The following is a 22586-nucleotide window of genomic DNA, read 5'->3' on the forward strand; positions in this document are numbered from 1 at the left end:
CTTAATACCTTCCTGAGCATAGAATTGGCACTTGAAAAGAAGCTGAAGGAGAAACGAGACCTTTATTAGCCCCCAAAACATTTTTCAATATTAAGGCAAAAAGTAAAACGCAGGGGCAAGGAAGACCTGAAGAAGGACCTATAAAGGCCCCTAGGGCTCAACCAGGGCACACGGCAGAGGTCTTCTCTTCAGATCAAGGGTATGCAGCAGGTGGGCGGGAAAGGCGGCCTTGTTCCACTGCGATAGGCCAACCACTCAGCCCAAAGGGGAGCAGAACTGTGTCAGGCCAGGAGGGTTAGAACTTGCTAGCATAGAGGGTCATAACCCACTTGGGCACTCGGAGGAAGCCAGGCAAGTAGGAGGCCAACCAGCCCAGGCTGGAGACATGGGAGAGAGCGGAGCTCAAAGACAAATAGTCCTGGACGGGGCGGCCTGCGGACCACAGGAAAAAAAGGATTAGACCCTTGCTTCCCACTCCTCGGACACCCCCACCCCGGCTGAGGAGACTGAATGGAAGGTGAGGGAGGAGGGAACAGGGAGAGAGAGTGGGAGAAGGGGTGAGCCGGGTGAGAAAGAAGAGAGGTCCAGGCTGGCTGCTGGGCCAGAGCTCTTACCATCAACGTCCTGCAGGCCATAGCGCCGTGCCAGGTCACAGGATGGCAGCACCTTCCCGCTTAGGCTCAGGATATTGGGGTCTGTGGGCACACAGACAGCTGAGACGGCCCGGGTGTGGCCCAGGGCACTACCGAGACAGGCTTAGGGACCCAGACTTGTTTCTCTCTGTTTCTAGGAAGGTTCCTGGGCCTCTGGCTCTTCTCCCAGGATCCAGTTCCTGAGGCTCCCGCACCTCAAACTGGGCGTCGGACCCTTTGGGGCTCCAGACGCCAGAGAAGAGAAGGGCATATTCCTGGCTCGGGACCCTGAACTGGCTGCCACCACCCTGAAGATCCTCCACGCCCTTTCCTGTTACCAGCCGCCCCCAACCTTTTCACCTGTTGCCAAGGCCACCACACATTTGCCACTCATTTCTGTGGTCTCCGCAGATGAGAAACGAAATTTGAACTGAAACACAGGGGCAGAGAAGTGAAGGGTTAATTTCCAAGAGCACTGCCCAAGTCCCTTCCCTGCTTTCAGCTTCTGTCCAGGAGACAGAGGCCCTCATCACTGCACCTGCAGGACTCAGCATCTCAGTAGGTACGGGAATCATTCCTCCCCACATCCAGTGAGCCCTGTACCCCAGGACCAGGACCAACTGCCTTTCCTAAGTGGAAGGATGTAGGGTTGTCAATTATGTCTGGGCCTTCTAGATTAGTTCAGAGCAGAGGTCAAGGGCATGGGCTTTGGAGCCGGATAATCTTTCCACTTATGGCACATGTGACCTTGAGCAAGTTTCTTAGCCTCCCTGAGTTTCAGTTTCCCCGTCTGGGAAATGGAGACACCGTCTCACTTACAGGAGAAAAGGACATAATGTGTGTCAGTGCTCAGCCCTGCGCCTGCTGCGACAAGCACCTGGGTATTTACTCTGTTGTTACTGTCTTGTGGTTGGAGGATGTGGGGATGGAGTGGCTGATCCCCACATTTTCTGCCACCCTCGCCCTCCCCTTGCCAACCTGCTCAACAAGGGGATCGGCAGTGTTCTCCTCCTTCATCACGTGCTCCTTCAGCAGTTCTGTCTGCACCAACCCTGGCCAAAGCGACACGTAGCTGACCCCGTGGCGCCGCAGCTCCTGGGCACAGTCAGCAGCCAGCCTGTCGCACTGCAGAGGGACAGAAGGCCAGGTGGGAGCCAGGGCACCTGGTCACGTCACCTCCCTCCCCTGCCTTCCCTGCTTCCACCAAGGATGCCCCAACCCCCCGGCCTTCCCAGGAGCCCTGTCTCAGCTGTCCACCTTCCCCAGTGCGCTGCCTAGGCTGGCCAGCTGAGAGGAGCCCAGGCAAAGGAACCATCCATGCAGGGGCAGAGGAAGAGGTGAGGATCAGTCAGCCTCACCACTCTGACTACCGGGGACTGTCTCTCCTGAGCTATGGGTACCACGACTGTCCCCAACCCCTGTGCCAGTGGGTCCTCACCGCAGCTTTGCCCACGCCATAGGGGACGTTGAAGAAATACTGCAGCCCACCAATGGAGGAGATGACCACGATGAGCCCCCGGCCAGCTGGTACCATCAGCCGTGCCCCATACACAGAGCATAAGTAGTGGCCTCTAGAAGGTGGGGCAAAGAAGAAGGAATGAACCACATTCAGGGCTGTCTCGGGAAGTTTCTTCTGCCCCCTAATGGCTTCTGATCCAGGAGAAGGCCGCAAACCTGGTGAATCAAGGGCTTGAGGGCACATTCTGAGAGGGACACGGGTAATATTAACCACCGGAGGTTAAGAAACAGCAATCTTTAGAAGACTGTAATGGAAGAAAAGCACTCTGTCATGACAGCAATAGCAAAGCTAAAATAGCTCAGGGGATAAAACATAATAAATGTATAGGACCTACAAGGAAAAACTATAAAGTTCTGCTTAATATAAAAGAACAAGTACAGACATAATTTGCTTAGAAGAATCAACGTGTAAAACATCAGTTCTACTTAAACTAATGCACAAGTCCAGTCAATGGGAGTTATATCTCAGTAAGACTCCTGGAGAGATCAACAGAACAATCTAAAGCTCAGTGAGAACAGATGTGTAAGAAGAGCCAGGAAAATTCTGTAGAAGGAAGAGTAACATCGTGTCGGTGAGGGGGATATGCTCCCCTCACCCAGCCAACCTGCGTTAAAATGTACAATGAGGGGCTTCCCTGGTGGCGCAGTGGTTGAGAGTCCGCCTGCTGATGCAGGGGACACGGGTTCGTGCCCCAGTCTGGGAAGATCCCACATGCCGCGGAGCGGCTGGGCCCGTGAGCCATGGCTGCTGGGCCTGCGCGTCCGGAGCCTGTGCTCCGCAACGGGAGACGCCACAGCAGTGAGAGGCCCGCGTACCGCCAAAAAAAAAAAAAAAAAAAAAAGTACAGTAATAGTTAAAAAAAATGCAGGACTGGCATAATAATACATAAGTAAGTCAATGAAACAAAATACTCAATAATTAATCCAAGTGTAAAGGAGAATTCAGCAAATTACAAACAGAACATTTCAAACCAACAGGGCGAGACGGACCAAACAATAAATGGATTTGGAACAACTGGTCAGTTATTTAGTGGGTGGGATTTGTTCTCTACCTCATTTATTGTTTTAAAATGCATTCTCAAAATATAAAAAAATGAGTGCACAAAAGCACTAAAAGAAAGCATGACAATGTGTTCATAAACTTGAGGTAGGGAAAACCTGTCTCAGTATCACACCTAGATAGAAATGTGACTTCTTAACAGTAAAACATATATATAGAGAGAAAGATGTACAAATACATACATGTGTACACAATTAAGTATACATAGCTGAGGAGAGCATACATGCAAGCAATGAGTAATAAATTGAGAAAGATATTTGTAAAACACACATCAAAGGAATCTAAAGATCTTGTACAAAGATCTCTCATAAATTGATGTGAAAAGAATAAATTGGTAACACAACTCACAAAAGAATCAAGAACCAATAAAAAGTGAAAAAGAAAAGCTCAACTTCACAAATAATAGAGAAGTGTAAATTAAAAAACACCTTCAGATATCTTTGGCCTATTAGATGGCGAAACTTGCCTGACCTCGTGGCCTGATATTGTCTAGTATGATTGAGGACACGGGGAAACAGATATCCTCCTTCACTGTTGTGAGATTATAAATTGGTGGGGTCTTTTTAGAGGACAGTTTGATAATGCTTACTAAAATCTTTAAGAAGTTATATTTTTTGACCTAATTATTTTCCACTGTTGCAACAAATAAGGGGTTAGATAAATAAATTATGGTATCTCTTCCTAGTGGAATATTTAAATGAATGGTAGAATATATACTAGGCTATTAACAGTAGCTATATCTCAGGCAAAAGAGGAAGCAGTGGTGACTAGGGGAATAAGACTGTACTGGTCTTCACAGTATATTTTTAAAAAAAGAACACACACATACTTGGTAACCAGTATCGCAAGGGAAACAGGACCCTCCAAATGAAAACAAGTAGAGTATGGTATCAAAAGGAAGCCTGACCTCAGGCAATGCAGAAGAAAGGCACAGTCAATGTGAATGTGTGTGTGGGAGGTGAAAGGAGATGTTGGTGCACTTCCAGGAGGCTCACAGAGTGACCTTCGCCTTGGAGAATTCATCAGAGCTCTAGGGCGGGGTCCAGGCTTTTGCTTCACAGGCTCAAAACCCTGACCAGCAGGAGATGAGAGTGTGGAAGGCCCCTCTCTTTGGAGGGTTAAGGATATGGGTGTTGCCAATCTCTAGCTCTTTGGGTTTTCTTTCTTTTTTTTTTTTGGCCACACCATGCGGCATGCGGGATCTTAGTTCCCCAACCAGGGATTGAACCCATGCCCTCTGCAGTGGAAGGGTGGAGTCTTAACCACTGGACTGCCAGGGAAGTCCGGGTTTTCTTTTCTTGATTGTTGGCTGACCATCCCCCTCTGTCCTCACAACCTTTATTCCACTTGGGAAATGACAAGTGGATTCTAATCCTGCTTCCCTGGGGTTGCCACTAGAAGCCCTGAGTGTCCTTAGAGGCTTCAGAAGTAAATTTGCATATAATCTCTTGGTGACTCCCACAGGTAGCTGATCACATCCACGCAGTGTAGTTTCTGAGAGGGTACCCTCTTTCCAACAATTAACACAGACCTAACTGATGTATGTCATGCTAGGTGAACTCTTAATGCGGTGTTTCATCTCACTCCTTTGCCAGATGTATGTGTAACCCCATGACACCCCTGCCCTCCCAACTTGGACTTGGGAGTACCCTTGCCTGTGGGTCTGGAGTGAGGAGGGAAAGGCTAAGATAGCTGGCACTCACTCTTCCTTATTGACCTTCTTCTGATCTAAAACAAAACAATTTCTTCCTCTAGCCATCTTCGGAAATACTGACTATAGGTGGCATGCTTTACTGAGGGAAAGAGGCTCCCTTCTGGGTCATGCATTTGGATGGGAAGAAAATGAGGCAGGAGGGAGGGCAAGGGCAAATTCAGATGAAAATTACTGACAGAAACAAGGCAAAAGTTGACATTCTTAGGTACAGATTCACCTGGATTAAACTTCTTTAGAGATTAGTGGACAAATGGGACAGAAGGGAGAAGAGAGACAAGATCAGAGGGAAAAGGAGAGGGCACATGGGAAAACGTCTGGGCCCTCAGCCTGGTTGAGTGAGGGGAGCCCAGGCCCTTAGCGGGGTGGCAGGGGAGGCACCTACCTGAGTCCAACGTTGTTGATATCATCCCAGATGGAGGCGGGGCTTTCCCAGAATGCCTTTTTAGTGTTGTTCAGGATCGCCTGGAAGACAGGGAGAGTGGTGAATAGGATGCTTTGAAGGCAGGAAGGGGCTGGATAATGGAAGGGATAATGAGTGGGGATGAAGACTCAGGTCAGAGGGAAAGGTCAGGAGTGTGGAGCTGGGGTCAAAGTTCAAAGAGCACCTGGACCCCAGCATAGGCGTTGTTGACCAGCACATCCAGACGCCCCTGCTGTTCTTGATCCACCTGCTCAAACAGGCTTCGCACTTCACTCTCCTGGCTTGAATCACACACCACGGGCACACACCGGCCCCCTCGGGATTGTGCCTGGAGAGGATTAGAGAGGATATGAGCTTCCTGTCGAACATAGTAAGAGACACAACACAGCTCCCCTCAACTGCCAGCGTGGAAGCTAAGGCAATCATAGGACTCACAGCCAGCAGCTGAGGGAACATGGTGGCAATACTGCCCTCTGGTGCCTGTTGGAGGAGTTTCAGGAATGCTAGGTCCTGTCATTGTAGAGTAATGTTGATGGGGATCCCAGGTTTAAAATCTATAGACATTTACTGAGGCCTACCATGAGCAAGGCATTGTACTCTGCATGTGGAAGGTGAGGGACAAATTAGGCTTGGAGGCTGCCCTTGAGAAATGAGTATCTATCTTTTTCCTCATTATTAGTCATTTCCATTTCACGTGCCCTTAGCTCCCACTCTTCACCACTCATGTGGAATCCCAACTTAAAATCACAGCCCTCTTACCCTCACTCCACCAACACTTCTGCCTGGTAAATGAGAAATCAAAGCTCTCAGACATGAACTATCTCTACTTCCTGTTCTGCCTCACCCTCTACAAATGTGCCCCCATCCTCTAACTTCAGAGAAAGAAGATCTTATTCAAGAACCATCATCATATTCTCCAGATCCATGCTCTGGGTCCCACCCTCTGACCTCCCTGCCTAACTGCTCACCCATATTTCCAGTGCATTCTGGGCACACTTATCACTTACCATATTCATATTAATTACTTTCATCACTTACTGTATTCACATTACATTGAAATGATCCGTTTCTGCCTTAGACTTCCTGCTGGACTCTCTTTTAAAAGCAGAACTTATGTCTTACTAATCTTGGTAACCCCAGTGCTTCACTCAGTGCCTAGCCTATCAAACACACCCCAGTATTTATTTAACTGAAATTCAGTAGAAAACTCTAGTGAAAATGTACAAGTCAATAAAGTCTTAACAAAAACAGAGAAAAAGCACAGGTCCACAACTCTTAAGATGCAACTCCAAAATCCCTGAAGCTCTCAAACAGCAAGATTTTTCATAAAATTCACTTGGTGGCAAAATATGACCTGATCTGAAGTTACTTATGGGGTTTACTTATCCCACTTTGAGTAAAAATGTTCATGTCTACTGAGGAATATTTTGGTTTCAGGTAAGGGATTAAGAGGAGTGGTTAATGGGAAGGGCTCCCTGAGGTGGTTTCTGCCCCTGGGATCCCAGAAGAAGCACTCACCTCCTGAGCAGTGGCCTGCAGTGTGTCCAGATTGCGGCCAGTGATGTAAACTGTGGCACCTGCTTGGCAGAGCTGCAAAGCGATGCCCCGGCCAATACCCCTGGAAGCACCAGTAACCACGCACACCTGGCCCTTCATGGGAGCTGGCATGACTCACAAGAGAAGGGGTTAAATCTGTGGAAGCAAGGACTTGCTCTGAGGGAAGCCTGCAGAGTGTATATGCAGAGGGGGGACCTTGACAATGATAGGAAGGGGAGCCAAGGCTGAGATCCTTTGATGGGAGAGAAGTTTCAGAGGGGGATAACCAGTGCAGGGCCCAGGACAAGGCTGGTTGCCCCTTTTGGGAGGCCAAGGACTGAAGAAGGGGGATAACTAGTGCAGGCCCCAGGACATGGCCGGTTGTCCCTTTTGGGAGGCCAAGGAGTGAAGAAGTGGGGCTGTCCAGGACGGCCACTTACTGAGACTTTCTGAGTGGGGCTAACTGGGTGGGAGACTGTAGCGGGGCGGTCCCTCCCAGCGCGTCCACGCGGAGTCCTGAGCTCTCTGGAGCACTGGCCGCTGGTCCGGAGGCGAGACTTCCGGGTCGGGGGTAGGCGCGAGGCCAAGGGACCCCGAGCCCGAAGTGGAGGGCGCTGGCGCCCCTTACCGGCCACGTGTACTACTGCTGGAGTTCTCGCGCCGCCTCGTTCGCAAAGTTCTCGAAGTCGAAGACTTTAATTCTGGCCGCGGGAGCGGGACGAGGTGACAACTACGGGGTCAGAGTACGAGGCTGGGGTGGAAGTCCGCGTTCTGACCCAGTTTCCGCTGGCGACGCGGAGGGGAGGATCAAAGAGTACCCCGCGGGCCCGGGGCAATGACCGGTAGGAGCCAGCACTGGCAAGCGAGAGCTGGGCGATCCCGAAACAGCCACTCCCGCCGCGGAGCGGCAGTCGCGGGGCTATGACGTGTAACGCTGCGCCCTGAGCGCGCGGGCGTGACTAAACTCTGCCCGGCCCCGGCCCGTACGCGAGTGGTTGAGGTGCCCCCTGCGGCTAAGGAAGCCTTTGCTGGCGGAGAGGTGCCGAAGCGCTCATGGGGCTGGTTCCGCGCTCCCCCCACCAGGCGGGGCGCCGGTTCCCCGCTGGTGGCAAAAGAGGGCGCGGAGCCAAGGGCTCGGGGCGCCCCCCACCAGGCCGCCAGCGACAACCCTGCCCGCCTCCGGATGGGCGCTCAGAGCCGGCTCCGGATGCGCACCCTCACCTGAGCCCAGAAGCTCTGGGGTATTTCCGCCGGGCGCTATCCGCGCTGAAAGAGGTCCCCGAGACGGGAGAAGAACGAGGTAGGGAGCAACTTTGGGGTGGGATCAAGGGAGGCACTTAGTTGGGCATAAAATCCAGGACCGGTAAGGACATTTTCGTGGGTCCCCAGGGTGTGAGGACTTAGTTTCATCTCCTGTATCCCCTTCCTCCTTCCCCACCCCTTGGTTAAGTGATGGAACATAACCTTAGCCTCCTCTCATTCTCTTTAGTGTATTTCTTTTCTTGTTTTTCCAGAGCTGATGGTGCACAATGTTTTGAAAGAAGTGGAGGCTCAGGCCCTAGCCTTGGCCACAAACAGGGCTGGTAGTGAGATGCTGCAGGAACTGTTGGGGTTCAGTCCCCTGAAACCGCTGTGTAGAGTATGGGCTGCTCTGCGGCCCAACTTGCGCTTTGTGGCCTGTCATCGATGTGGGGTCCATGTATTGCAAAGTGCTTTGCTGCAGCTGCCTCGATTGCTAGGGAACCCTGCAGAGGAGGAGGAGGAGGAGGATGGGAAGGATGGTCCTTTGGAGACCCTGGAGGAACTGGGCCTGGGACTAGCCGCTGAGGTGTGTGATGATTTTCTTTTCTACTGTGGAGACACACATGGCAGCTTCGTGGTCAGAACTTTGCTGCAGGTATTGGGAGGGACTCTTCTGGAGTCTGAGAGAGCCAGGCACCGTGGCTCCCAGTTACCTGGTAAGTATTACAAGAAAGGGATATGGACCCAGAGGGAAGGAGAGTTTAGGAAGTTCAGAAGGAGAGAATAAGCAGAAGATTTCTTCCTGACCTTAAAGAATTAGCAGAGAAATTAGGTCAGGGATATCAGGCCAAAGATTAGTGTGTGTAGAGGCCCAGAGGTGAGGATGCATAGGTGTGTTTAGGGAACAGCTGTTAGAAGAATGGGGGCAAGTGGAAGAGATGATTCACTTGAGCATTGCGTTTCAAACTTTTTTTTAACCAGAACTCACAGTATGGAAAAGTTTTTTAAACATGACTCGACATACATATGTGTATATATACACATATTGGATTCAAGCAAAAGGTCAGGAAACAATACCCTTACTGCATGCAACCCACTCTGATATTTTCTTCGCCCCCCCCCCTTTTTTTTTTTTTTTTTTGCTGAGCCACATGCGGCTTGTGGTTCCTCGACCAATCAAACCTGTACACCGTGCAGTGGAGGCTTGGAGCCCTAACCACTGGACTGCCCGGGAGTTCCCTCCTTTTTCATTTTATTTTGTGTGTTACATTTAAAAAATGCTTAGGACTTCCCTGGCGGTCCAGTGATTAAGAATCTGTGCTTTCACTTCAGGGGGCGCGGGTTCGATCCCTGGTTGGAGAAATAAGATCCCGCAGGCCACGCAGCGCGGCCAAAAAAAAAAAAAGGTGGTTGAGACCCACTAGATTGATTTCGTAATACACTCATAGGCAGCAGACCTACATTTTGAAAAACACTGGGAAATAAGATAGTGAGTTTAGGTGAGGCCTGATTTTGGAACACCTTGAACTCCTGACTGAGGAGTTTGGACTATCTCCTATGGACCATGGGGGAGCTGGTTGAAGTTTCTTAGAGAAATTAAAACGGATATGTAGTCTCAGTTCAGTCATCCAGACGAGACGAGACATTCAGTTGTACCAACTGAGTTGTATGTGTTCCGCATTTCCAAGCCAAATCCTTGTTCAACTATGGAATTATTCTTCCTCCTGGATGGCAGTTTGTGATCTCACCACTGCATACGTTCTTGATCTTCCTTCAGAAGCACAAAGGGCCCCATCTCGGGAATGTAAGGCAACCGATTTCGAGGTCCCTGAAACCTTCTTGAATTGTCTTCAGAACCTGAGCTCCTGCTTTCTGAAGGACATTGCTGGTAAGGAGGGAAATAAGAGGAGATCTGGGATCTTTTTTGGAGGTGATGATCATCAAACAAGGCTCTTATTTTGATCAGTCTTATCCCTCTTGTTTTCAAATCTTATCTGGTTTGATGTTGTAAAGGCCCTGTGTAGACCATTTGTGTCCATAGTCCCTTGAATCTTGTTGCCTGAGATCTGAGGTTTTATAGGTTGTCTGGATTTTGGGAAAGCCGCTTTTATTATTTCTGCCCTCCCCCACAGTGTTTATCACTGACAAGATCTCCAGCTTCTGCCTTCAAGTAGCCTTACAGATCTTACACCGCAAGCTGCCCCAGTTTTGTGCCCACCTCTGCAATGCTGTGATGGGCTACTTGAGTAGCCGCAATTCCTCAGCAGATGGCAGGTATGGACAGGGCCTCAGGATTGACCAAGGCGGTGGGCTGTGTGAAATGAATGACATGATATGGGTATTTTGTTTGTTTGTTTTAAAAGACAAAGGTTTTCATTCTGTGAATGTGTGTGTGTACATATGTATATATATGAAATATATATGAGATATATATATATGAGGTATATATGAGATATATATGTATATAGCCGTGTTATTTTTTTGTCCAGTTTTATTGAGATATAATTGACATATAGCACTGCGTAAGTTTAAGGTGTGCAGCGTGATTTGACTGACTTACCTCACAAAACAATTACCACAATAAGTTTAGTGAACATCCATCATCTCGTTTACATTCAAAATTAAAGAAATAGGAAAAAATTTTTTATTCCTTGTGATGGAACTCTTAACAACTTTCATGTAAAAACATACACTAGTGTCAGTTATATTTATCATGTTATACATTACATCCTTAGTATTTATCTTATAACTGGACGTTTGTACCTTTGATCGCTTTCCGCCAGTTCCCCCTACCCCTAGGGCCCCCGCCTCTGGTAAACACAAATCTGACCTCTTTTCCTATAAGTTTGTTTGTTTTTGAAGTATAATTGAGGTACAACACTGTGTTAGTTCCTGTCACACAACGTGATGATTTGCTATTTCAGTACACTTCAAAATGATCACCATGGTAAGATGTGGTTATTTTGGCTGAAGTGAAGTGAAGACTACCTGATCACCCTATCCTTGTCCCCAGTCCCCTACTGCTATTTCTGCGCGATCAGACGAGCTCCAGACTCCTGGAGCAGGTGCTGCTGGTGTCGGAGCCCCCAAGACTCCAGAGCCTCTTTGAGGATCACTTCCAAGGACAGCTGCAGACCCTGGCTGCACATCCTATTGCTAACTTCCCTTTGCAGCGTTTCCTGGATGCTATCACCACTCCTGAGCTGGTGAGTCAGGAACTTGGCTGAGTCCGTTCCTTTTAGTTCTTGTTCATTGGGACTTGCTTTATTGTATGCCTGCGTCTGTATTTTCAACAGTGTACTGGCCGTTCCCCTTGAGAAGTTATTCCTGGAGGCTTCCCAGAGCTTAGGGTAAAGGTGCCTTCTTCCCAGAAAGGATTTGCTTTGGCTTCTCTCAGGTGCCAATGCCAGCAGGAGACCGGCGTAATTCAAGTTCTCAGCCTGAGCTTCCGTGGCTCGCGCAGTCTCTGGGTACTTGGCTACAAATCCACATGAGCACTGAAGCTGCTGTCCTAGCTTCTCATTTCCTTTGCTGCTTAGTGCCAAGGCATGTTTCCCTGGGATCTCATGGGTTGAGATCTAGGGTAGAAGGGGAGGTTTAATTCTAGTCCTCCCTTATCCTGAGAGTATGGCCATTTACAATCCCCTCCCCATGGGAGGCCGCACCTCTAAGATTGCCCCTTTGTTCTGGACCTTCCTTATCCATCCAAACCAAAGTCCTGTCATTGGCAATGCTTTTATGTTTTATCTAGCATTTTTAGTTGTTTTTGGCAGGAAGATTTCTCTCAATAACTCAGCCCACTGTTACCAGAATGCCAGATTCTTTAACCCATGTCTCCCCTCAGCTGTCCCCCGTGTTTGAGGAGCTAAGCCCTGCCCTGGAAGCTGTGCTGGCTCAGGGTCACTCAGGGGTAGTCATTGCCCTGGTCGAGGCCTGCCACAGAGTTGGGATCCACCAAGCCCAGGTCCTACAGCTGTTGTTGGAGGTGAGTGGTGGTTACCCGCAACCCATTTATGCCCTCAGTTCAAATTCTACCTGCTAGGACTTAGCTAATCTTCAGTCGTTGTATCTGTGAACCCAAGAGGTCTAGTGCCCAGGGAGTTCACAGATACAGGGGGAAATGAAGCCAAAACCATCTCATGGCCCTGGAATGAAAACAGTCTCCCAGGACAGAGAGAGAAGTTTTAAGGAATAAATATTTATTCAGACCGTTACATATATGGAGGCTGTGGATACAGCAAGGCAGATGAGATCCTGTCCGCATGCAGCTTATGTTCTTGTGGAGTTAGGCATTCTCATCTGTCCTGAATGCTATCCCCTGTCTGGGAAGTTGAGGTTAGGGATGAATTACTTGAGGTTAGTTCTCAGTTTCATGTTTTGTCTTCCTTTCTAGGCGTTCCACTGTGCAGAGCCCTCTTCCCGGCAAGTGGCCTGTGTGCCTCTCTTTGCCACTTTGATGACTTATGAGGTGTACTATGGACTGGCAGAGGAGGAGGGGGCAGTGCCCGCAGAGCACCAGGTGAGGTAGGGGAGAGGCCAAACCTGTGACTAACTGGGGACCAGGCCTCCCAGGGCTTAGGAAGCCCCTCACCACTGAGGTGAGGGTGGTGAGATCTCTGGCTTCATCCAAGTGAAGGTGGCAGTTTGGTGGCTGCCTCCTAATTCCCTGTCTCTGTCCTTCCAGGTGGAAATGGCCACCGCCAGGGACCTGGGGGAAGTGACAGTCCTTGGGTCTCTACTGCTCCAGCATTTGCTGCACTTCTCCAGTCCTGGTATTATACTTCGAAGTTTGGGTGCCTTGACAGGACCACAGCTTCTGACTCTGGCCCAAAGCCCTGCTGGTTCCCATGTGCTTGATGCTGTCCTGACCAGCCCCTCCGTGACACGCAAGCAGTGCCGCCGGGTGCTGAAGACCCTAAAGGTTAGATTTCTGGCTTCTGCTTTGATTCCTCTGCCATCCTCCATTTAGAGAATGTGAGCTTCCCCCAGGACTGTGCTTCGGAGTCACAGAGAGGATGTGTTCCTAGACTGCTTCAACTCAGCCTCTGAACTTCAGCCCTCATGCCCACCCCCACCCAACACACTTCTGTGGACTGCCCTAGAGGGCCCTACCTTGCTTGTCTCAATGCAGGGACAGTATGTGGCTCTGGCCTGTAGTCGCCACGGCAGCCGTGTGCTTGATGCCATCTGGAGTGGGGCAGCCTTGGGGGCCCGGAAGGAAATTGCTGCTGAGCTGGGTGAGTACCAGCACCGATCTTTGACCTTTCCAAATGTCCCCTTTCCTCACTCTAAAGAGCTGGGTGGCTGGGAATGGACCTAAATTAAGCAGAGACTTCAGTTCCAAAGGGTGGTCTTGGCCACGGGTTCTTGGCAGTCTGTTCTCCCCTGCCCCTCTGCGGACTGTGCAGCCCTGTGCTCCCACCCCTCCTCCTGACTTCTCTTCTTTGGACAGTGAGGTGTTAACTCTATCCTGAGGCAGACCCAGGGTTCCAAAAAAATGGAGGGACTTTCACCCCAAGTAGAGTCTCTGCAAGGATGGGTGGGTGACTGCATGGTGATACTGAACACGAATGGTTCCCTTTGCAGGGGCGCGGAACCAGGAGCTGATAAGGGACCCTTTTGGCCACCATGTAGCTCGAAACGTGGCCCTGACTACCTTTCTGAAGCGGCGAGAGGCTTGGGAACAGCAGCAGGGGACGGTGGCCAAGCGGAGGCGGGCCTTGAATTCAATACTTGAAGACTAAGGCCTTTGGATCTGGGACTGGGTGTTCATGGGGCACGAGGAAACGGAGTATCCTGTCCTGTTCCTAGTTTAAACTGGAGTCAAAAGTCTTATTGATAAACATTTTTATATTTTTACTGGAAACACCTTTGTTATTTTGTGGGGGAAGGGTACAAAGAAATAGAGATCTCAAGGTAAAGTCAGAGAGGGCTTTCTTCAGGGCACTGGGGAGCTTAGGGACAGGAGGGGAGTGGTAAGGACCTCTAGATGGAGCAGCAATCAGGGTGGGATCCAGATGCCTGTGGACAGGCTGTGTGGCCTTTCAGGGTAAGTGGGAGGCTGCAAAGATGGCTAGGAATGGATAGTATTCTTCAGCAATGGGTATAGGCTGGGGTAGAAGGCGTTAGGCTGATGGGCCTGTCACTATGGGATCAGAAGACTGGGGAAAACAGGCGGGCTAGTGAGACAGCACTGTGTGTAGGCCCCAAACTTGATGCTGTCACAGTCCTTACAGTCTGTCTCTTGGAATGAGTCTAGGGGCAGAAGCTCAGAGCCCCTTCTCAGTAGGGTTGGAGGCGACCCTGCCGCTGCCACCGCTCAGTCCCTTCCACTGCATGACGAAGGGTGGAGGAAATTCCCAGCAGCATGTGGCCCAGGCCTTGCAGCAGTGCGGAGGCCCATCGGAGGAGCTCCCTGAAGGGCAGAGACAAGAGGAAGTCACGGGGTGGGGTCTGGGGGTTTTAGCTGACAGGGTAGGGGAGTGCAGCTGTAGGGGTGGGGAAGTGTGACATGTTGGTCTCTGACCTGAGTATTTTCTTTGGGCCGAGCCCTTGAATGTCGCAGCTCATGGAGTAGAGCCCGTAGAACGTGGCTTTGATGTTCAGGCTGCCAAAGAGGTCTCGAGGGTTTTGCTTGTATACGTCGAAGGTGATGCGGGCGATGTCCTTGCTGTGCTTGGGCTTCTCCCGGCCCAGGCCATACGACAGCACCCCACTCTGTAGGGGCCCCCCACATCGGTGCAATGGACCCTCACATACTGACACTCACCACTAATCCCTGTCAGCACTGGGACAGACCCACCCTTGCCTGGACTGTTGGTCCACTATAAGGAGTCCTCGACAACTCCTCACCTCTCCCGTCGCCTCTGCCCCCAAGATCAGGGTTAGGTAGCAGAAGAGGCTTGGGAGAGACAGAAAGGATCAGTGGCCTAAGCAGCCCCAGTGTGGGCCTCTCACCCTGCTGGGGCTCCAGCTCTGTCCCAACTCCAGCACCATCAGGCATGTGTCATCCTCCAACAGCTGGAAGAAGTCCTCGCTCTCCACTGTGGTCCCATCCTCCTCCAGCACCAGTGTTAGCACTCCACTCAGCGTCAGAGTCTCCTGTGCCTGCCCAGTGGCAAGAAGTAGGAGGGAAGGGGCAGAGCTTATCCCATGCCCCTTCCCTGTCCAGCTGCCCAGCACCCAACGGTTGACCCTAGATGCTGACTGATATCCCAACTCTCCTTCCTGGTGCTTTGCCATCCCTTCTAATGGCTCTAGCTCACGGTGTTCTTTAGTTGTTGGGGGACCCTCACTAGGGGCTGTCCTTTTCCTATTTGTTCCTGCTTTGCTCCTACCATGTCACTGTCATCTCTCTCAGCTTCCCTCCAAGCCATGTCTACTGGTTAGGAATTGAAAAGCTAGCCAGTTTCTCTTGAATGGGTATAGGCACTATGCCGATGGGGCCTGTCACGACGGGGTCTTATCTCCAGTGTCCCACCTCACTCTCCGCGACCCTCACAGAGTTCTTCAGAACTATTTTCAGTAATAATTACTTTTAACCTTTTTGAGTCTTCACTAGTGTCAAGTATCTATGTAGCACTTTACATACATTATTCTCTTTTACTCCTTTCAGCAGCCCTTAGGAGGTAGTTGTATTGTTGTACCCTTTTTACAGATGAAGAAACTGAGGGTTTTTTTTTTTTTTTTTTTTTTTTTTGCGGTGCGCGGGCCTGTCACTGCTGTGGCCTCTCCCGTTGCGGGGCACAGGCTCCGGACGCGCAGGCTCAGCGGCCATGGCTCACGGGCCCAGCCGCTCCGCGGCATGTGGGATCTTCTCGGACCGGGGCACGAACCCGTGTCCCCTGCATCGGCAGGCGGACTCTCAACCACTGCGCCACCAGGGAAGCCCGAAACTGAGGTTTTGATAGGCTGAGTAACTTCCCAAATTTTGACACTAGGAAGCGGCAGAATCAGGATTTGAATTTGATCTGTCATACAAATTGCCGTTCCATACTGAGTTCTGTAATCTATCCCTCCAACCCTGTCTACTCCTTTCCCACCCCCAAAGAAAAGCCCACTCCTTGGAAAAAAAAAAAAGTGAATTGACTCAAATGCAGCAGAAGCCACTGGGCTCACCCCCCTGCTTTTAGCCCTCAGAGGGAGGGGCAGCCATGTAGCCGCGGCCCTTCCTGCTCATTATTCCAAGCTCACACTCTTCCCTAGCCCCTTGGCTGCCCCTGCTCTTGGAACCCAGGGACGTGGCCCACACACCTTGTCTAGCAGTTGCCGGCGGGTGGCAGCTGTAAGGCCTTTCCGGGTGGCCCGCTTGTGATCACAGACGCGGAAAGGTCGCGGGGGTGGTGGAGCCGAGGTCCAGACCTTACGGCCCAAATCGGAGCTCATACTGGTTACTGACCTGGTAGGTGGGAAGAAAGGTCAAGAAGGAGTGAGGGGTTTGGTGAGTGCAGCGGGGGGTGATGGGCCTGGGGTAGCTGGAGCTTTAGGGAAGTTGGGAGGGAGGGATCTAGGTGTGCAGATTAAAGTAGCTCGGGGAGAGAGGGAGAGACCACGGACTGGGCGCGGGGAGGGGGGAGGGGGGTGGCGGTTCAGGAGCTGGACAAGCCCACTGTGAAAAGGGGCAGGGAGGGGAAGGGGTACAAATTCGAAAGTTTTCCAGGATCTGAAATCAGCTTTGTCACCCTGCCTATATCCCCAGAGCTGGAGAGTGGAGAGAAGGGTTAGAAATCACCTGAGCAGGCCGCTGGGGTCCAGGGCAGAGAGGTACTCCATGGTGGAGGGAAGGAGCAGGAGAGTTGCCTCTCCCGGGAGTTCTGGGCTCGGTGGTTCTCGGCGGGGTTGGAGCTGAAGTGGTGGTGTTTTCTGTTACGGAGCTGGGATCTTAGCCCCAGCGAGGTGGGGTTTGAGTCAAGCCCGGACTCTGGCCCCCCTGCCTGGCCAGTGAGAAGGGCAAAGTCCAAGGGGAGGGAGGAGGGGAAGGGCCAAGTGGGGTGGTGGAGGAAGGATCGAGGCCCAGATACGTCCAGCAAAAGCCATGGAAGTTTGTGTGTGTGTCTCTGGTGGCAGTGTGTGATGTGAGGGTACATGGGAACTATGTAATTGGATGGAATGTGATATCCGGTGTGTTTCTTTATACTGAGGTAATTTCTAGGGCCAATTTCTTCTGCCTCCCAATTTGTGTGAAGCTGGTTATGTGATTTGCTCTGTACGTGCTGCCACCTACTGAAAAAGCCATGAACTGCAGCTTTAGGAACAGGGAGGCCGTGCTGAGGATGGGCAGGGCTTGGAGAAAATAGGACACCTCCAGGCAGTGTGCCTGGGTGGGGTGCGAGGGGAGGATGGGTCCTGATCCACGGATCGAGAATCACCAGGATCCTGTCTGGGACTCTAGGACCCTGGCCTTCCTCTTTCACGCTCTTCCCTCTGTGGGCTAGGGGAGGGGCTGGCTCAACACTTCTCTTCAGAAGAACTGCCGGCTTCAGCTGCACTGGGTTAGTCATTCTCTCACCTTTCTCCATCGGCCACTTTATAGGCGTGAAGGAGATGCGGAAGGCGGAGAGGGGATGGGTCCTTTGATGACATCAGGACTTTAGCATTCGGTGCCCCGTGTCCCATCTCTGATTTCAGCTGCCGTTGTGATGAACAGTTGTGAGGAAGCTCAGACTCCCACTGTCAGTGAATCCCTCACATGAGCATAAGTCTCCTTGATTTCTTGCCCAGGAGTCTTATCTGAAGCTGTAGCAGCCCACTCAGCCCCCTGACAAGTACAGGCTGCAAGTGTGTATAAGGGCATCAATGCCTCTAGGACAACCCTCAAACAATGGGGAATGTGAGCTGGCCATAAACGCCCATCTTCTCTCTTTCTGGAAGTTATTTTGTGCACTCAGAGGTTCCTGATGCCCACTGAATATTGGAATTCAATAATACACTCTTACTGGTTTTCCTCTTCCCTCTCTTCCCCTGCTCTCTCCCTCCTGCTTCCCGACCTGACTCCCCAAATACCAGATTACCCATGTCCTCGACTCAGGCTCTGCTCTGGAGGGAACCCAAACTGAGACAAGACTGGTGTCCTGGCTCCCAAGGAAACCCCTTCTGGCTGTTGACTGGGCAGAAGCCTTTTTTCCCTTTCCCTAAATTTCATCAATCTACCAAATTTCTTCCTTTCCAAGTTTTGCCCAACCTCACGACCTAGAGAAGTAAGTCTCTACACTGCGCCCTTTCCTTTTTCCTTGCGTTGTATCCTGGTGCAGCCTGGCAGTGTGGCCTCTTCATGGTTGTCAGTTAGGACTCCTCAACCAGGCTATAAGCCCCTCACACCTCCATGCATCTTCCCATTCCGCCTGGAACTTAACCTATGCTTTACACTGAAAGCTGCCATTGATAGCCCACTGAAAGGTGTGAGGGCAGAATGACTGGGGCAGGGTCCAAGGCAAGAGGTGAGAGGGGTAGGTAGGAAGCTGAGGAAGAAGGGGGCTCAGGAGTCTGAGTCTCAGGGTCAGGAGTCTGAAAACAGGCAAAGGTAGAGCAGCTGGGGGAATGAGGAGTTGGGTCACCTTCTCTGCTGAGTGCAGGCAAGAGTGGCCAGACAGCATAAGAGCTGCAGGGTGGGAGGATTGGGACCAGAGGGTGGGGGGCAGGGGGTGGGGAGGGATGAGCGCTGAAGCAGGACCCAGGGGCAGGATCTGGTAGTGTCCCTACTCACCCACACGACCAGGGAACCTTATCTGCACCCCTTCGGCTTATACTGTTTCCTGGGGAGGCGGGCTCTCACACGCCTGGACGTGTTAGTGATGGGAAGCAGCAGGGTGAGGGAGGGGCCCCAGGAAAGGCCCGAGAGGAGCCCCACCTTGTCCCTCCCTGTTTTTGCCTCACCCTCTGACAACCTGACAGGCACAGGACAGGATTAGGCACCTGGCCCACTGCCCCTTTGCCTTTGGGCTTCCCCAGGCCCCTGGAGGGCCCCCAACCCTGCTCGCTCCCAGCTGGGTAAGTAGTTCTGCCCATGAGACCATACTCCCTTCCACTCACTTTTGCCCTGAGGTATAGGCAACGGGGCTGGACGAAGAAGGAGAGGCCAGGTTAGGAGGGTGGAAGGTGGAGGCAGTGACAGCCTGGGAGTCAGGACTGGGGAGGTCGGCTGACCCAGAGCAGGGGATTTGGGTTCCAGGAAGCAGTGTTTGAGCTGGGTCTGGGGTCCTGGAGGAAGAGACAGAAGCTCCCAGACAGAAGAGAGGCAGGCTGCAGAGGAGTGAGGAAGGCACAGTCCCTTCTCACCGGCAGCAGGCGTAACGTGGGCTTTTGCCCTACCTGAAAGCGCTCCATGGCTCTTTCCAGCCTCCCGTAGGCGCCTAGGGATGTCGGTCTGCTACGGTCCCCCGGGGAACGAGACGCTGCTGAGCTGGAAAACCTCGCGGGTCACAGGCACGGCCTTCCTGCTGCTGGCGGCGCTGCTGGGGCTGCCTGGCAACGGCTTCGTGGTGTGGAGCTTGGCGGGCTGGCGGCCCGCACGGGGGCGACCGCTGGCGGCCACGCTCGTGCTGCACCTGGCGCTGGCCGACGGCTCGGTGCTGCTGCTCACGCCGCTCTTCGTGACCTTCCTGACCCGGCAGGCCTGGCCGCTGGGCCAGGCGGGCTGCAAGGCCGTGTACTACGTGTGCGCGCTCAGCATGTACGCCAGCGTGCTGCTCACCGGCCTGCTCAGCCTGCAGCGCTGCCTCGCCGTCACCCGCCCCTTCCTGGCGCCCCGGCTGCGCAGCCCGGTCCTGGCCCGCCGCCTGCTGCTGGCCGTCTGGCTGGCCGCCCTGGTGCTCGCCAGCCCGGCCGCCGTGTACCGCCACCTCTGGGCGGACCGCGTGTGCCAGCTGTGCCACCCGTCGCCCGCCCACGCCGCCGCCCACCTGAGCCTGGAGACCCTGACCGCCTTCGTGCTGCCCTTCGGGCTGGTGCTCGGTTGCTACGGCGTGACGCTGGTGCGGCTGCGGGGCACCCGCTGGGGCGCCAGGCGGCACGGGGCGCGGGTGGGCCGGCTGGTGGGCGCCATCGTGCTGGCCTTTGGCTTGCTCTGGGCCCCCTACCACGCTGTCAACGTGCTGCAGGCGCTCGCCGCGCTGGCTCCGCCCGAAGGAGCCTTGGCGAGCCTGGGCGGGGCGGGCCAGGCGGCGCGAGCCGGAACCACGGCTCTGGCCTTCTTCAGCTCCAGCGTCAACCCGCTGCTCTACCTCTTCACCGCCGGGGATCTACTGCCCCGGGCGGGTCCCCGCTTCCTCACGCGGCTCTTCGAGGGCTCCGGAGAGGCCCGATGGGGCGTCCAGTCTAGGGTGGGGGCCATGGAGCTCCGAGCTAGCCCTCGGCTCAAAGTGCTGGGGCAGGGCCGTGGCAATGGAGACCCTGGGGGCGGGGCGGAGAGGGACAGTCAGGGATGAGGTCCTTGACGTCAAACCCTACAACCGGGCCTGCTCTCCCCTATCCCCTTACATCGCCTCCCAGAACTCAGGGAACCACTGTGGACGGTTTGGGGATCCTTCTCTGACCATAGTTTTGACCTGTCTGGGCAGAATTATCATCCATCTGGGGCAGGCCCAGGTTCCTCAGACTGAGGGACTTTGAGTGGTGATGGTCAGTGTTAAGGGGTATCATGTACTTGCAGGTTGGCACGTGCCCAGGTGCCAGAGCTGCTTACTTGTTGCCGATAGCTATTGTGAAATACACTGGGTGGTCATTATGTTTCAGCAAAAATAGAAATGAGACTTTTCTGATAAGCAAGGAAAATAAGCAAACAATGAACAGGCTGGGGAAACAGCATAAACAGGCCTGAAAGAGTTAAGCAATCTTGGTTACTCTTTAGCTGTTACTACTAACAAACACTTGTAGCTAGACTTGTCCTTCACAAAGCTAAACAAAGCTAATTACTCTCTGATTCCATAGGAATTATACTCTGCACCTGGCATTCTTCTCCCCCCTATGCTCTCTCGCAGCATTAAAAGAAGGTCACGGGACGATAACTTCAGGGACACCAGACCCGGTTGCCTTTTGCTAGCTGTGGCCGTTTTAAAATATTGCAAGAAGAAGAAGAATGCAAAACCTTCACCACTTTGATCCTTATCACTTACCCTGGACTGCAAGTTCTACCTATAAGACCCTCTGTAATCCCCCAGGAGAGGGAGGGCACAGTTCTTGAGGTGCTAGCCTGCTGTGTTTCCCTCTTGCCTGGCCAAAGGAATAAAGCCACTCTTTTCTATTTTCTCCAGACTTTGTCTCCGTATTTCTATTCGGCATTGGTGGACAGGGAGCCAAGATTTTGGCAACAATTACGCGATGGCTTAAGCATGCTCCCTCCAGTGGTTCATCATACCTGAGTGATACCGAAGTCACCTAGTTGCCTGCTGGGTCGGGCCAAGGCTGGGCAATGCCAGCCTTTGGTGGCATCATGACTTGTCCTCCCCAGCCCAGGTGGCCTGGTTCCCCCAAGCCAACCCATAGAACCGCTCTGGAAATAAAGAGAGAAAGAGGAAGGAAAGGTATGAGTGCTTGGATGAGGGGTGGTGATGCGATCCATTCTTTGGGGTCTGTTAGAGCCGAGTGGAGAGGAAACTGGCTGTGGAAGGGGAAAATCAATCTGTGGGGTTTGAAAGGAAAGTTTTCTTGTCTGTCTTGTGGTTGGTACAGTGGGGGAGGGGCCGTGGGAATCTGAGACTTACCTTCTTTGAATCTAACTCTCCCTGCAAATGTCACCTGACTCAAAAAGGAGCCCGGGAACAGGCGTTCACTCACACAGGGACCCTCTGGGGGCTGGGGTTGAGGGGTATGGGGAGTGGTGTGGATATCTGGAAGACAGGAGGAATTTTTCAGGGAGGTGCCACCTCCCCTCTCTCTCTTTTTCCTCTCTGCCAAGTCTTGACTCCCCCCAAGACTGCTAGCTGTTCCTAATCTCCCCCAGTACTTCTCAGCCCCCATCTTTTGGAATCTTTCTATCTCTAGGTCTCAAAATTTTTCTGGATCCTGACACTTTTGAGTTTGGAGATGTAGGATGGGGTCCTTTTTAAGGGATGTCCGTGTGCACACACGTGTGGTCACCATGGTGACCAACCCATCCCCGTTTGCCCAGGACTTTCTCAGTTTTAGCACTGAGTCTCTTGTCCCAGCCTCCTCAGTCTCTGGCAAACTTAGATGGTTGTTTACCTGAGAGGTCACCCTAACCATCACCCCGGTTCTGCTTTAGTGACTGTTCACACCACCCAGGCAGAGGCCAAGAGAGACAGCAAAGGAAATCCAGTTCTCAGGGTCACATCAGGGCCACCAAAACGGGTTGGGATGGAGCTCTGGACCTGGGGGACGGAGAGTATGCCCAGAGTGTCTAGTCTAGGGCAGAGGAAGACAAGCCATTGAGAGAAATGGAGGTGGGGAGCAGTTTGGGAGAGGGGGCAAAGACACCCCAGTTCCTGTCAGAAGGGACCTCTGGTTGAC

General features: G+C 52.4%; 4 protein-coding genes across 8 annotated transcripts; 2 read left to right on the forward strand and 2 right to left on the reverse strand.

Annotated features, from left to right (window-relative positions):
• Positions 1-42: 42 nt before the first annotated feature.
• DHRS1 (dehydrogenase/reductase 1) lies at positions 43-7777 on the reverse strand. 2 transcript variants are annotated; one of them, XM_032619278.1, is made up of 9 exons: positions 7510-7777; positions 6864-7037; positions 5530-5673; positions 5307-5386; positions 2071-2203; positions 1611-1757; positions 993-1062; positions 615-695; positions 43-432 (listed from the first exon to the last, which is right to left on the reverse strand). In XM_032619278.1, exons 2-9 carry the CDS (start codon positions 7011-7013, stop codon positions 296-298), a joined length of 942 nt encoding a protein of 313 aa, XP_032475169.1. In that variant the 5' UTR covers positions 7014-7037; positions 7510-7777; the 3' UTR covers positions 43-295. The 2 variants fall into 2 exon arrangements, with proteins under 2 accessions (XP_032475169.1, XP_032475160.1); XM_032619269.1 differs by having other exon boundaries at positions 7322-7777.
• Positions 7778-7835: 58 nt separating this feature from the next.
• Positions 7836-13982, forward strand: NOP9 (NOP9 nucleolar protein). Its single transcript, XM_032619173.1, has 10 exons — positions 7836-8181; positions 8396-8839; positions 9901-10011; positions 10256-10397; positions 11137-11329; positions 11968-12108; positions 12517-12642; positions 12808-13044; positions 13255-13360; positions 13710-13982. Exons 1-10 carry the CDS (start codon positions 7935-7937, stop codon positions 13865-13867), a joined length of 1905 nt encoding a protein of 634 aa, XP_032475064.1. The 5' UTR covers positions 7836-7934; the 3' UTR covers positions 13868-13982.
• Positions 13963-19552, reverse strand: CIDEB (cell death inducing DFFA like effector b). Of its 2 annotated transcripts, none has more exons than XM_032619292.1 (5): positions 16855-17008; positions 16377-16521; positions 15081-15230; positions 14650-14840; positions 13963-14538 (listed from the first exon to the last, which is right to left on the reverse strand). In XM_032619292.1, exons 1-5 carry the CDS (start codon positions 16893-16895, stop codon positions 14406-14408), a joined length of 660 nt encoding a protein of 219 aa, XP_032475183.1. In that variant the 5' UTR covers positions 16896-17008; the 3' UTR covers positions 13963-14405. The 2 variants fall into 2 exon arrangements, with proteins under 2 accessions (XP_032475183.1, XP_032475195.1); XM_032619304.1 differs by lacking the exon at positions 16855-17008 and adding an exon at positions 19431-19552 and having other exon boundaries at positions 13965-14538.
• LTB4R2 (leukotriene B4 receptor 2) lies at positions 16456-20610 on the forward strand. Of its 3 annotated transcripts, none has more exons than XM_032619245.1 (2): positions 16456-16524; positions 19458-20610. In XM_032619245.1, exon 2 carries the CDS (start codon positions 19478-19480, stop codon positions 20543-20545), a length of 1068 nt encoding a protein of 355 aa, XP_032475136.1. In that variant the 5' UTR covers positions 16456-16524; positions 19458-19477; the 3' UTR covers positions 20546-20610. The 3 variants fall into 3 exon arrangements, with proteins under 3 accessions (XP_032475136.1, XP_032475126.1, XP_032475146.1); XM_032619235.1 differs by having other exon boundaries at positions 16492-16563; XM_032619255.1 differs by lacking the exon at positions 16456-16524 and adding an exon at positions 19061-19109.
• The last annotated feature ends 1976 nt before the right edge of the window (positions 20611-22586 follow it).

The sequence above is a fragment of the Phocoena sinus genome, chromosome 2, assembly GCF_008692025.1.
Source record: "Phocoena sinus isolate mPhoSin1 chromosome 2, mPhoSin1.pri, whole genome shotgun sequence".
NCBI lineage: Eukaryota > Metazoa > Chordata > Mammalia > Artiodactyla > Phocoenidae > Phocoena > Phocoena sinus.